We start from the raw sequence: 14,200 nt of genomic DNA on the forward strand, positions 1-14,200 counted from the left end.
AGACTGCAAAGACAATGTATCTAAGCAGGTCTAGGCATCTGCTTGCTTTAAAAATTATTTGAAAATATTTCTCATCATAAGCCTATGAAAAATAAAATTGCACGGTTAAAAAAAAAACAACACTCTCAAGAGCCTGCTTTGGAAAAAAAGGCATCTTCACTTTAGTACGAACTTAAGCATGAACTTCTGGACTGATATGTTTTCCTACACTTAATGTATTCTTTAATTCCCTGAATCCTTAGGTTTGTTTTGCATTCCTTAAGAAGCCGTTAGATCTTGTTTGCTCTGATGTACTTTCTTTATATACAGAGTTGCATTAATCCCTGTACCTGGAAGTGTTCTGTTTAGTTTTGGTAGAGATTTTTAAAAGCCAGATACTCTCAGTACTTGTGTTGCTTTCCTTCCTTTTAATACTGGTATTTCCTGATAGTGATGCTGTTCACAAGGCAGGTAGTTAAAGGTTTGCAGGAACTAGATCAGAGTTTACAAGCTGAACCATAAGGAGCCACTTAGATACTTCCCTTGAGTTTTTATCTGCACAACTAGAGTCCTGTTGAAGAAACTATACAAACAATTAAGACATCCTCTTGTCTTCTTGAGCAAAATAGGAACTACTCTAACTAATCCTAAGGATGATGTGAACACTACTGCAGGGATCCTTATGCATAACTCCATTTCACATCTTTTTGACTACTTGAGTACAACAGTAGGTTTGACAAGTTTTGACATAATCACAAGCTTTTCTTTTGTTTTTTGTCAACACCACACCAAGTGTTTTGGCATACCTCAACTCACTGCCTGGTGCACTGTAAGGAACAGTTGCCAGCCATTTACTTTGTTTCCATCAGCAAATGGTAAGAAAGCACAGGAGGCAGAATTCCGTTCCTATCTCATCATAATTTTGACCTTTAGACCCTGCGACATATGGCTCACAGGCACATTTTTACCTTACATTCCTGCCACAATACAGTCCTTTCACTAGCACTGGAAGTGTTACTGGTGAGATTTTAAAAAAAAAACTTGAAGCAGGAAGGAAGCAAAGCCCTTCTTCTAGTCCTCACACAAAGCTATCGTGAAAATTTTTGAATTCAGTTTTCTCATTTTAATAATTATTTGGGGCAGACTTAAGAGACTCACTCTTAAGAAGAAAGCTACCTCTTTCACGCCAACACAGCTTATTCTTTTGGCTGTCTAAGAGGAACAATTAATCTACGTTACTGGATTAATCCCACCTGTAGATTTTCTAAATCATAAATTCCAGTGCAACTGCTTCACCTTTTAGAAGCAACAACAAACACCAAACAATAAGAAGCTCAGCTAAGCAATTGCCAGGCACCTACCTGTCACTTTTGAAATGAAAAGGTTTGCTTCAGATGAAACATTCAGGAGAGGACATTTGGCAAGCTACACTGATTGTCATCAAGGCCTACAAGGAAAGCACTTCTTGGAGCTTACTGAAGCAAAAGACCTGTAGCACACTTGCTTGGAAGGTGACGAGATGAGCAAAGACCAGACTACAATGAGCTCAAAGCAGGCAAGACTGGATATCTAAGAAGTTTCACTCTTTGAAAATACATAAGATATACTCAAATTTAATAACTTTATTACTTATTTGTATCTGCTCTTTCTACTTATATATCCCATTCTGTAAACAATATGAATGCATTTGGTTTACAGATTGCCTCAACTGATGACTGAAAACATAGCCTCTGAAGGGGGAAAGACTTGACATACCCCTGATGAAAGCAGCTCTGGAGAAGCACATTCTCTCCCCCTGCTCTAAGGCAACAAGGAATATGCAATGCCAACAGGTAGGCTACAGATAACTTGGTACTCTTCCCTCTCAGCACCTTAAATCTGTCACTGGAGTGAACACACCCACTAAGACTATAAATCTGCCCATTTTTATTCAAACTAGGTTCACTTGCACAGAACAGGGCACAGAGAAGCTTGTAAGACCAACCTCCCTGCACATCAGCATAAAACAACATTTAAAAGATGCTCAACAATACACGAAGGGGAAAGGAAACGAAATGCAGACGTTAGTAACAAGGCACAGCCAATCCCCTTTTCCTTCCCTCCCACCCCAAATGACACATTCATTCCCCCACTTATCTGCAGGACACAGATTTAAAGGAGAGCCCGAATTTGCCCCCAAAAAATAAATAAATAAATAAGCGGCGCCAGGTCTTACTTTTGGCTGGGAAGGCTGCTGGCTGCGTTGGGCTCGGCTATCATTTCCACTACATTATTTCGGCAGCGCAGGAAGCAAGCTGAGGGAGGGCTCCTGAGGAAACTTCACCGCGGCGAGGCCACGAAACCCGCGGGCCGAGCAGGCTGTCAGGAGAAGAGAAGAGGGCGAGCTGATGACGGAACCGCTCATTAAAGCCCCTCACGGCCGGCCGGGGGAAATTAATTCCGTCAGGGAAGCGGGGGGGGGGGGGGTGTAGCCGCCCCAGACCCCCCCCCCCCCCTCCCCCCAGGGCCCTTCCGAGGGCGGCGGGCGCGGCCCTGGCGGCTCTGAGGGTACGAAGGAGGAGGAGGAGGAGAAGGAGGAAGGCTCCGGGGACGCGCGCCGCCCCGCTCACCTGCCTGTGAAGGGTTGGGAGGAGGGGGGGGCAGGGGAACGGGGACGCGCACTCCAACGGTCGAGCGCGCGCTCGCGCTGCCGGCTCCCGCCGTCAATCACGGCCGCCCCCCGGCCTATCAGCGGCGGGGATCGCTGCCGCCAGGGGGCGGGGCGAGGCTCGCGCGTGCCCCGCCGCCTCGCGGCCGCCGTAACGGCCGTAACGGCCCCGCCCCGCGCTGAGGGGGGCAACGCTATGGGGCCCGCCCGCCTCCTGCGGCCGCTGCTGCGCTGCTGCCGGGCGGCGGCTGTGGCGGTGCATCCGCGGGGGGTGGCTCGGAGGGGGCCGCTCAGCACCGCGCTCCGCCTCTGGGCGCCTCAGCGGCCGCCGGGCAGGGGCGAGCCGCCGCGGGTAGGCAGCGGGCGGCGAGGGGCGGGCGGTGATGACGACGACGACGACGACGACGACGACGGAGAGGAAGATGAGGAGGAAGATGAGGATGTGGAGGAGCTGCTCGGCCCCTCGCCGCTCGGCCTGCTGCCCGGCGCGCAGCGGGTGGCCGTGGTGCAGCCGGCGGTCCGCTGGGGGCCGAAGAAGCCGCAGCTGACCACCGGTGGGTGGGAGGGAGGGGACAGACCCGGGCCCGCTATTAGCCCTGGTAATTACAGGGGCACCCCCAGCCCCTTTATTAGCCCTGCTCATTACAGGGGGTACCCCCTGTCCGTTTATTAGCCCTGCTCATTACAACACCTTATCCCCTTCACAGAACAAAACTTTTCAGACTGCGTAAGCCTTCCCGTTTTACAAGCGGGAAAAACTATGAAGGCACCCGTCTGTCCAAATGTACTTGAGAGCAGCAGTGAGCCTTTTCCATCTGTTTAGGCCCTTCAGGTGAAGAGCCTCAGCAAATGATCCGGGGTGATTGCTGAAAAGCCGCAGTTACAACAGAAAAATGTGCACTTTATGAGGAATGCTATCAATAGGATGAGAAAGAGGATCATGGTTATAATTAAAAATATATTACCTTTTGAACTTTAATACATCAAATGTGTTTTCCTACCTAGAGAATCATGATGAAACTACTGCGGAAAGAGGATCTGTCTGGCAAATCAAAATTGGATTTACCAATCCTATTTGCCCTAGTAGCCCTCATGATTTCATGAAATCCTCATAAATCGGTGCTTTGCCACATAGGTGTTTTAAAAACATACTGACTAATGAAGCAGATTGAAATCTGTGTCTTTAGCAAGTTAGAAGTCAGTGTAGGTCCTTGATAAGAATAGGTGCCAGTGGTAAGAAGCGGGGTATGCAGCATTAGTAGTTCTTTACATATGCTACAAAACACTGAGGAATTAATCCCGTGGCCTTGTGCTCAACTAAAATAACAATTTAATCTAAAACTAGTTAATCATTTTACTTTTGAAGAATAAACTACAGTGTAGAGGCAAAGAGGTGAGTAATTTATTCACTCTGCAATCCAGAATTCAGAATCAAGAACCATAAAAATAATTTGTACTGGCAGAAAGATGCTTTTGTGTAGTAAAATTGCATTGAGCTAGGAGTTTATTCTGATTAGAGGTAAGGCATTTTGCACCTTATGCTGCTCGTTAAAACAAATGGACCTGTAGAATTTAAGTGAAGCATAGTCATTCCCTGTTCACACATGTCCTGTAGTTACTGGCAATTTGAGCAGTTGACATATTATCTTTTTTTTTCTTTCTTTTTTTTGTATGTGTGTCTCTAAAGCTGAGTTACAGATGGCTGAAGCCGTTGCTCTCGTAGATACCCTTCCGAACTGGACTGTTTTAGATAAAATAATTATTCCTACAAAAAATCCTGACAAGAAGTTCGTTTTCGGCAAAGGAAACTTTGATGTTCTGACAGGTAAGGACTGAGTCTTTTCAGGACTGCATCATTCAGAAAGGAAAGCTTCTGCAGCTGAAAACTATTTAAGGATAGCTGTGAAAGTTGAAAAGAGGTAAAGGTTTTATTAATCCATCAAATAGGTTTGCAGACAAACTTCAAAGATAGTTTTTTCAAGGTAACAAAAGCAACACAGAATAGAAATAACCCGTGTTCATTTGAAATGTGTGGGGCAAAATAATTGCTATGCTTAAGTGATGGACGTAAAAGAAACTGGCAGCTGTTTTTGAAATAGTATGAAATTAATGCGAATACGGCTGTTCTGTGGGTGAAGAATATGATGCCATTTGGTATTTTATGAGCACTGTGCTCAGTGCAAAATGGTTTTATATTCTGTATATTTTAAAAAGAGAATTGACATTTAACACTGCATTTTGTAACGGTTATCCGTCTTCTAGAAAAGATTAAAAAATTGCCCCATGTGACAGCTGTCTTCTTGAATGTGGAAAGAATATCTTCAATAACAAAGGTAATTTAATATCAAATCATATTCTATATATCCATATTGTTTGGAAGATCTTGATGCTATCAGAAGGAGGGTTGGTTATGACTGAATTCGGAAATGGTAATACATGAAGCCAGCTGGACTGAGTTTTTCTGAAGGGAAACTTTATTCCTGTTATGTTTGTTCAGCTGATATGAGTGTATCTACGTGTCATGCATGAAGTTTTCCTGCAGCCTAATAGCCTTTTAGTATGGACTGTGCTTGCACATTTGCCACTGGCTCTACTTAAAATGTTGGAAAATCTTCTCGCATCTTATTCACAAAAGGGAGGTGACAACACAGCTTTTGTTGTGAAGGAATGTCAGGATTTTGGATTACACACATGCACAGGTTTCCATACCTCTATGAACTCTGTATGTTTTTTCTATAGTGCTATGTCTGCTGTATTGTATTTTGAATATGAGGTATAAATTCAGAGCAAATCTGTTGTTTTTTTTTTTGTATTTTTAAACTTTCATTCCTAATCCTTACAAAGAAAATGTATTTTACAAAGATAGATTGCTTGTGGAGAGAAGCATGCTTCACTTTTTTTTAAACACTTTGGCAGTAAAAATAACTGGCATGTAAACTATAGATGGCCTTTGGCATGCTTAGACAAACTGAAATAAATACTCCTTAGCTTTTTTGCATGTGCAGTGTCAAACGGTGTAAAGTGCAGACTCTGCAAGCAAACATCAATGCTTTGCAGGCAGTTTTGAATGTTTTCCCTGGATTATAAAATTATCAGAGGTAGATGTCTCCAATACTTATCCTGAGCACTTCAATTTATTGATGAAATGGAAGTTTAAAATGTTTCATATAAACCTGTTAGTTTTTATTCCCTAATTTAAAATATGAGTTCCTTTAGTCCCAGATTTACTAAAATCTTTCTTTTCATAAATCTAGATCTTAAGCAGATATAGCTCTTAAGAGGGTAAGATCTTAACAGGATATAGATTCAAGAAAGTGTTTGAGAATGTGCGTAAAAGACAAGCATTCTGGATTTTAGAGATGGCAAAGGGGAACTACTGCATACTTCAAGTACTTTGAGTGTCTTTTAGTGAATTAGGGCAGTTTGGGGTGGGGAAGGAGAGGAGTTTATAGGTAGGCTGGTTATGAAATAATTTTCCTTTCTTCCTCTGTTTTTTTTTTTTGTTTGTTTGTTTGTTTTTTAACTTCAATAACCATTTTGCTTTTCCTTTGCTATCCTTATCCTTTCCTGTACCAGCATTTCGTAATTATTTTTTGTAAGGCCTTAACCACTGAAATTTTTTTATTCTTTCAATGCTGTGAGATGTCCTGTTAAGAGCTGTTCTCAGAATCTGTTCAAGGCAATGGAAGGATTCTCATGGAATTCAGTGGGCCTAGATACAGTGTTCTACCTTCTAAATTCTTCGTCTTCCTTGTCAATCTAAATTTTGCTTTTGGGTGCTCATAATTATTACCGTGAGTTCAGGTGCCCATCAGCTAACTTTAACCGTAATGCTGTGTACGAATTGATTTACTGATATTCTGAATAGGGCAGAAAACATCTAGGTTATTTTGTTTTACATGGCTAAAGAAAGAACTAGAAGATGCCTGGGGAGTGAAAGTCTTTGACAGATACACTGTTGTACTTCACATTTTTCGTTGCAATGCCCGGACTAAGGAAGCAAAACTCCAGATTGCGTTGGCTGAAATTCCACTCCTAAGGTACCTCGAACTGTGCAAAACGTGTACTGACCCTTCCGTATTTTAGTGAAAATTTATTTACATTAACAATCAGGGTAATGCTATACTGTGGGGAAAAAATATGCCACTGTTTTGGTGTCTCCATACTATGGTCAATGATCGATTAGGGCATAGAAATATTTGCTTTAATGTATTTGCTTTAAACTCCTACAGTACTGACAGGCAAAACCAGAAAGTCTTCAGTAGATTGTGTTACAAAATATATTTCTTGTGAAAAGGTCCTGGTTCTTTATAATACGGAAGATGGGTTGCAAGAATGTGTAGGAATTAGATATGCGTATTTCGTATATAAATAGGTTTAATAAGGAAAGCTATAAACAAGGAAGCTTAAAGGCATTAATTTAGATCTGAATTTTCCACATTTCTGTATTACACAGCATAAATCTATTTGTGCATGGAAGTTGGTGTGAGTTGCATGGATGTATCAGAGACATTTTTGTCTCTCTAAAGTGTCTGAACATCCATTACGATTTACTAAGAGTTGCGTGATTTTTCAAACCATGGTCAAAGAGACAAAGTATCTGGATGTTTTCACCAGGCTTCTCACCGTGATCTGGCTTTTTTTTATACCTGCATCTTGTAGTGTTGCAGTGTTTTCATCTGTACGGTTAGAATATCACTAAAGCTTCATATTTGCTAGGCATTTTAAGATAGTTTGATTAAAGAAGGTTGATAATATTTAAATATTATTCCACTGCCAGGTCAAATCTAAAAAATGAGGTGTCTCAGCTAGATCAGCAGAGAGGAGGATCAAGATACATCATGGGCTCAGGTAAAGTCTAAATATTCCCATGAATTAGAGTTGTGTTTTTTTTTTTCTCCATAGCCTTTAGAATAGATTCAATTGCATCTTATTTTATTAGGGGGAGGCTCGAGGGAAAGACAGTTTGTGTTCTGCATCTGATGAATTGAACATGAAAAAATGTGTTGGACGGTAACTTCTTCATAGCCATAATAAATTTTTTATGCTGAAAAGTGGCCATTTGCTACCGCAGGAGTTTACTGCGACCAGACATGGTTATTCTAGAGTGCTTAGCATATGTCTTAATAATTATTTATCACTCTGACTCTATCTTTGGCAAGAATATGCAGTTTTAATTGCTTATGTATAATGTCATATGCCCTCGTGGTAACTCACTCAATTTCCAGATAGACGGCATCACTTGTTTTACTGTTCTCTTGTAGACTATTCTGCCAATTACTCGTTTGTATTTTTCAGGTGAGACATTCATGGAGACACAGAATCGCCTCTTAAAAGAAAAAGAACTTAAAATTAGGCATGTCCTGGAGAAACTAAGAAGAAAAAGGTCTTTGCTTAGAACTCAGCGCAGAAAACGCGAGTTTCCAATTATCTCAGTAATGGGCTATACAAATTGTGGTAAGCAAAAACTCATGAAATTGTCACACAAAGAAGCTTACTAATTTTTAATTAGAGTCTCTAGCCAGAATCTGATTTTGGTATGAATAGGCTTTGTATTTTAATTAGTTTTTAGATTTTATAATGAGAATATGTCAGTTAGATTATAGTTAGGAAAGCAAATAATGCTTGTTACACTAAGATTTTTTTGCAGATGGGTTCTGGAGAAATTTCTAGTACCTGTTGTGTCAAAAGGATTTTATGTCTAGTGCTAAAGACTAGTGCTAGTGTCCTTTCTATCTATCTTTATTACTTGATCAGAATGGATAGAGAAAAGTACATGGGTTTTGAGATCACTAGGAAATGCTGAGGCGTAGGAGGAAAATTCAGGAGAGTTGGCAGCTAATCTGAGAAATGTGCTTAAAAAGCACTTTAGCTTTTCATAGATTAATGTGTAGTGTTTAGAGAAAATTCTTAAGAGAATCTAAATAAAACTAAAGTTTTTTTTCTTTTTTTATAGCTTACACAAGTGAATTCATACACAAGGCATGCATTGACTTTGGACTGGACACTTTTCATATTACATTATTTAAAAACCATTTCATTGTTCAACTTCTTTATAAAAAGCAAACTTACTATGCACTAATTTTGGTATCTATTATACTGATATTTTTAAGCTACTTACAGAGTTGAAGATTCAACAAAACTTCTATAGTACAATTTTGCATACATAATTGAAATGCTTTAAGCTAAAGTGCTCATATACTAGGTAATGACTCTAAATTCTGTGAAATATTTATGAAGAGTTAAATTTCCCTAGTATCATATTCATGACAGTACACCTAACAAAAGCAAAGCATAAACCTAATCAGCTAAGTAGTATTAGTGCTTCTGGTGATTGTTGGATTTAACAAGGAAATGTTAAATCGTTTTATTTCAGAACAGAAGCACTGAGGAGCGTGTGTGTGTTTGCTTCCTAATGTTGTCATGGCAGCATTCTTCAGATAGTCTTAGAGGTGAGACGTGTAGGTAGGTCACTTTGCAGGCCAGTTCAGTCTGTGATCATCTTGCTGTTATTCCACAGCACAGCTTCCAGACACGGCCTTAAATCCAATTCTGAGTTATAAAAGTTAAGATTATCTTTGGATTTCGTAACATAACTACTCACAGGCTAGACTTGTATTAGTGAACTAGATATGAAAAGATATGTAGAGTCATAAAACCCTCCCAAGTCTTGCATATTAATATTTTGCTTGAAGCAAGCCATTAAAATATTGTCGTTTTGTTTTCTTTTGTTTTTATCCTAATTAGGAAAAACTACCTTGATCAAAGCCTTGACTGGGGAAGCAGGACTCCAACCCCGAGATCAGCTTTTTGCCACTCTTGATATTACAGCTCATGCTGGCTACCTGCCCTCACACATGGCAGTTATTTATGTTGACACTATTGGGTTTCTGTCTGATCTTCCACATAATCTGGTTGAGTCCTTTTCAGCTACCTTAGAAGAAGTTGCTTACTCGGTAAGTAGTTGACTGTAAACATTGAGAAATTGACTTAATTTTCTTTTAGATAGTCTTCACCCCTTCAGAAATGGGGAACTTAATTGGCATGCTGTTCTTAGTGAATGAAGTACCTGACTGACTATAGTGGTCTTCTAACATAATAACCACCAGGTAAATATCATATAATAAACGAATTTTCTAATACTTTATGCAGAATATAAGCATGAATCGATTTCAGAAAGGACTTATTCAGAGTAATATATCTCCTTTTCCATGTGGTTTAAACCAGATAAATCATTTTTTTCTTGTTAAATATATGAAAATCTAGACAGTGCACTGGAATATATTGAAGTTTTCTTTCTTGAGAGAAAAAAATTGAACTACAACCTTCAGAACGGTCTGGTTTTGACTTAAAGTTTCCTGTAGCTCTAAAAATGGGTAATTGTGATGTGGGCAGCATGTAATAAATGTTAGTGTACTTTTCCTATCATATTCTCATTAGTTGCCTGTTACAGCAAAGTTGCATTGTCCAGTTCTAAGATGAACAGGTCTGCGCTATGCTGGGTGATGAAGGACTCAGAGGGTCGAAGTGAGCGGGCTATGTCTGTTTGGCGATCAGTCACTAGTAGGGTTCCTCAGGGCTCAGTTGTACAGCCAGTCCCGTTCAACATTTTTATCAATGAGCAGGATGCAGGAGTGGAGTGCATCCTCAGCAGGTTTGCTATGATACTGAACTGGGAGGTGCTGCTGGCTCTCTTGAGGGACAAGAGGCCTTGCAGAGGGATCTAGATGGGTTGGAACATTGGGCAGTCAGCAATAACATAAAATTCAACAAACATTAATGCCAAGTGCTGCAGCTGGGACAGGCACAGGTACAGACTGGGGGATGAGTGGCTGGAGGGCTGTTCTGCAGAAAAGGACTTGGGGGTGTTGGTCAACAGCAGGCTCAGCATGGGCCAGCAGCGTGCCCTGGCAACCAGGAGGGCACTTTGGGGTGCCTCTTACACATTTTGGGGTGCATTAAACACTGCACAGCCAGCCAATCAAAAGAGGTGGTTCTCCCACCGGATTTAACTCTGTTGTGGCCTCACCTTCAATACTGCGTGCAGTTCTGGGCTCCACAACATAAAAAAGGTGTTAAGGTACTTGTACTTGAAAAGTGCCCAGAGGAGGGCAGCAAAGCAGACCGAAGGGCTGGAAGGCCTGTGCTGTGAGGAGAGGCTGAGGACACCTGGGCTGCCCAGCCTGGAGACAGGAGGCCGAGAGGCGACCTCAGTGCTCTCTGCAGCGTCCTGAGGAGGGGAAGCGCAGAGGGAGGTGCCGGGCTCTGCTCCCTGGGCATCGGTGACAGGACACACGGGAATGGCACAGAGCTGTGCTGCGGGGGTCAGGCTGGGATTAGGAAAAGTTCTTTACCATGAGGGTGGTCAAACCCTGGAACAGGCTTTCTAGACAGGTGGTTGCTGCCCTGTACTTGTCAGCGTTCAGGAGGCATTTGGACAATGCCCTCAGTAATGTGCTTTAACTTTTGGTTAGCTCTGAAGTGGTCAGGCAGTTGGACTTGATCATCTTTGTAGGTCCCTTCCACCTGAACTATTCTATTCTATATAGATGGAGATTTAAAACAAAATCTGTATCCTCAAAGGTAATGAAATTCTAGCTGTATGTAGCTGTATGTCTGAATACTTCTGAGGATTGGTTTTTTAACTGTGTAATAGTAGGAATTTCAAAAGTTGGCTGCAGCTATCATGTTTGTTTGTTTTATTTTGAAGTCTTAAGTGAAAGGCAATAAATTTACTTTTCACTACAGTTTTCAGAAGTTTGAAGCATTATCTTGAGCAAAGATGCTGAAATATTTTGAATGCAAATGCTGTTTGGTTACTTTTTTTTATCATGGCAAAAAACTTGGCTTAGATTTGCAACCTATCTAACCATGTATGTACGTGGAACTGGTAACTTTTGTATAAAGCTTTCTAAGTGAAGCACCAGTAATAGTACCTCAGAAGCTAGGGATAACAAGAGTCTTCTGCATTTTTAAATACAGAATTAAGATTTACATGCATTTTTTTCCCACATTTGAAATGTTCTTTCAGCTATTACTCTTGTAAAACATTTTTAGAATTCATATTTTTTCTTCTCCAATATTTTTGAGGCATTGTTGTCACACAGCCTTGGCATTAAAAATTATATCATTTATTATTTGAAATCTGTGAATTCCATAACTAGCTTGATTGACAGAGCTTGTTTTGGGGTTGTTGGCAGCAATTCACGCTCTGTGGAGTGAGACTAAGCTGCCACAGATTTTCTTTTGTCTTCGAATAAAAACCAGTATTGATTTAATACTGTTTCGGTAGGTCATTTTACAGTGTTAACCTGCCCAGGGTATTGTCTAATGGATAGGAAAGCAGCTCGTATGAAATAGAAATGCAAAAATGGTATAAAATCTCTACAACCTGGTAACTGAATGTTCCATTAAGTAACTGTCTTGTATATTGGTGCTTGCTAGGATCTGATAGTTCATGTGAGGGACATCACTCATCCAGAAACAGTCCTCCAGAAAGCAAGCGTTCTCTCAGTTCTGAAGAATCTTAATCTTCCGAGCCATTTATTGGAATCAATGGTAGAAGTTCATAACAAAGTGGATTTGATAGAAAGGTGAGCAGGAGATGCCAAGTGTACTTAGACATGATTTATGTTTTGGAAGCTCTTCAGTTCTAGAAAAGAGCTTCCACACTTCTGAATATGTTTAATAGTGCTTCTCAGTCTTTTACATATGTAACCATGGTCTTAAAAAATTAGTTCATTGTCTTTAAATATCAAAAGAAATCACCTGAGTCATATAAGAAGTAGTCTCTGTAGGAAGATACCATTATAAAATAACGCAGTTAAATTGTCGGTGCTTGGCATATTTTCACAATCTAATCTTTGTAAACAAGCGTACTGGCAATTATTACTTTTCAGGTATGAACCCACTGAAGAAAATGCTTTAGCCATTTCTGCTCTACATGGGCATGGGTTAGAAGAGCTGAAAGAAGAAATAGAGAAAAAAATTTTGAAAGTAACAGGGAAGAAGATTCTGACAATTACAGTCAACTTACAGGGACCTCAGCTAAGGTAAACAACTCTGAATTTTATGAAGGACTTGGACAACTAAGGAATTCTTAATATTGCAAAACTTATTTGCCAAAACATACAATTCTGTGTTAAGAATTACAGGGATATTTGTAAACGTTTTATGACCTATCGAAAAACTATCAAATATCAGTAGTAGTTACCGTACAACATGCTTCTCAAAGTGACCTTCACAGATACATTTCCTGAAAGACCAGTCCACTGGTCCTGCAGCCAGGTTTAAAAAAAAAAAAAAAAAGAGAGAGAGAGACCTGAAACATTTATGAAAACACTATACACCCAGTTTCCAAACAGCAAGTAGCAAACAAAAAACTAAGTGAAGCACTTCATCTTTTGAAGTGTTAAATTACCTAGATGCAAACATTCAGATCTAAACCAAGGATCATGTTTTATGCACTCTGGAATGCCTTTAAGATGCTAATACACTTTTTACTTTTACAGTTGGCTCTATAAAGAAGCAACAGTTCAGGAAGTAGAAGTCATGCCTGAAGATGGCACGGCCATGGTGAAGGTGATAATCAGCAACTCTGCTTTTGGCAAATACAGAAACCTCTTTCCCAGGAGTACTTTTTTTATACCATGAAACTCCATCCTTTTCTAGAAAAAGAAACTGATCTCATTAAGAGGATGTAAAATGAAGTTACTGGCCCGTTAGCCTGGATGTGGAAGAGTATGTTTATTAACCAGTTGATGTTCTTGACACACTGTAGAAGTGGACAGTGTTTCAGAAAACGTCTGGAAACAGCACGAGCTTTGAGTTTCATTCTGGCAGCAAGTACAAGAACAGCACTAAGTTTTATGTTGGGAGACTTGTGGGCTACAGGCCTTGGGCCTCAAACACATGGGAATCATTGGATGACATCTAAATTAACCTTTGGAAAAGTACTGAGTTTCTTAAATCATAGAAATACTTTTTTATCCAGTTTTTCAGAATAAGGTATGTTCATGCATTCTGCTTGAATACATATTTACTTAAAAAACCTGTCATACTTTATTGCAGTGAAGCAAAAACCATTGGTTTGTATATTTCAGCCATTAATAAAGCTACCTGTGAAAATCTTTCACCCACTAGTGTTTCTGCATATGGTAATGTATCCACAATACCTCCTACTGTGTCAATTCTTAAAAGAGAAAACATCAGTATCACAGAAAGGAGAAGCAAAACTCCTATTTCAGTCTTTATTACAGAAACAGATCAAGTTTTATTAGGTAAAAGTAACAAGGCACTTGAAGGGTACAAAAGACAGGCAGAAAAACATTCAGAGTTATAATAACACTTGATGCAGGTGGTGACTCTAAAAAATTAAACTGAATGACTGCTCTAGATGAAGTAAAGACAGGTGAGAACATGGATAAAAAGGCCCGTTAAAAAGAAAAAAAGCATTTAGAAAGTCTTCTCAATTGAATGTTTGGTTTTCACTCCTGTGTCATCTGCAATTGTGGAAAATTGCATGAGATGAGGAGTGAGCATCTTGGCCTTTAATTCCTAGAAGTCAAAGGCAAC

General features: G+C 40.1%; 2 protein-coding genes across 3 annotated transcripts in view; one reads left to right on the forward strand and one right to left on the reverse strand.

The window, feature by feature from the left end:
• The window catches only part of LOC118160227 (cohesin subunit SA-2-like), a 61,762-nt gene extending 59,430 nt beyond the window's left edge, over positions 1–2,332 (reverse strand). For both annotated transcript variants that reach the window (XM_035314781.1, XM_035314778.1), the window contains exon 1: positions 2,195–2,332. In XM_035314781.1, coding sequence (XP_035170672.1) covers positions 2,195–2,238 — 44 coding nt within the window. In that variant the 5' untranslated portion in view covers positions 2,239–2,332. The remainder of the gene's footprint in view (positions 1–2,194) is intronic.
• A 462-nt stretch (positions 2,333–2,794) lies between these two features.
• Positions 2,795–13,764, forward strand: GTPBP6 (GTP binding protein 6 (putative)). Its single transcript, XM_035314843.1, has 10 exons — positions 2,795–3,180; positions 4,314–4,451; positions 4,889–4,959; positions 6,536–6,666; positions 7,407–7,477; positions 7,925–8,083; positions 9,374–9,582; positions 12,071–12,219; positions 12,526–12,678; positions 13,138–13,764. Exons 1-10 carry the CDS (start codon positions 2,823–2,825, stop codon positions 13,277–13,279), a joined length of 1,581 nt encoding a protein of 526 aa, XP_035170734.1. The 5' UTR covers positions 2,795–2,822; the 3' UTR covers positions 13,280–13,764.
• Positions 13,765–14,200: the final 436 nt, after the last annotated feature.

This window comes from Oxyura jamaicensis, chromosome 1 (assembly GCF_011077185.1).
Source record: "Oxyura jamaicensis isolate SHBP4307 breed ruddy duck chromosome 1, BPBGC_Ojam_1.0, whole genome shotgun sequence".
Classification (NCBI taxonomy): domain Eukaryota; kingdom Metazoa; phylum Chordata; class Aves; order Anseriformes; family Anatidae; genus Oxyura; species Oxyura jamaicensis.

What these genes read in the sequence shown, in the direction of transcription:
- GTPBP6 (XM_035314843.1), top strand. Translation starts at nt 2,823, where the DNA reads ATGGGGCCCGCCCGCCTCCTGCGGCCGCTGCTGCGCTGCTGCCGGGCG. An exon ending in AAACTTTGATGTTCTGACAG is followed by an intron (nt 4,452 to 4,888) that starts GTAAGGACTGAG and finishes TCCGTCTTCTAG; the next exon opens with AAAAGATTAAAAAATTGCCC. An exon ending in AATGGGCTATACAAATTGTG is followed by an intron (nt 8,084 to 9,373) that starts GTAAGCAAAAAC and finishes TATCCTAATTAG; the next exon opens with GAAAAACTACCTTGATCAAA.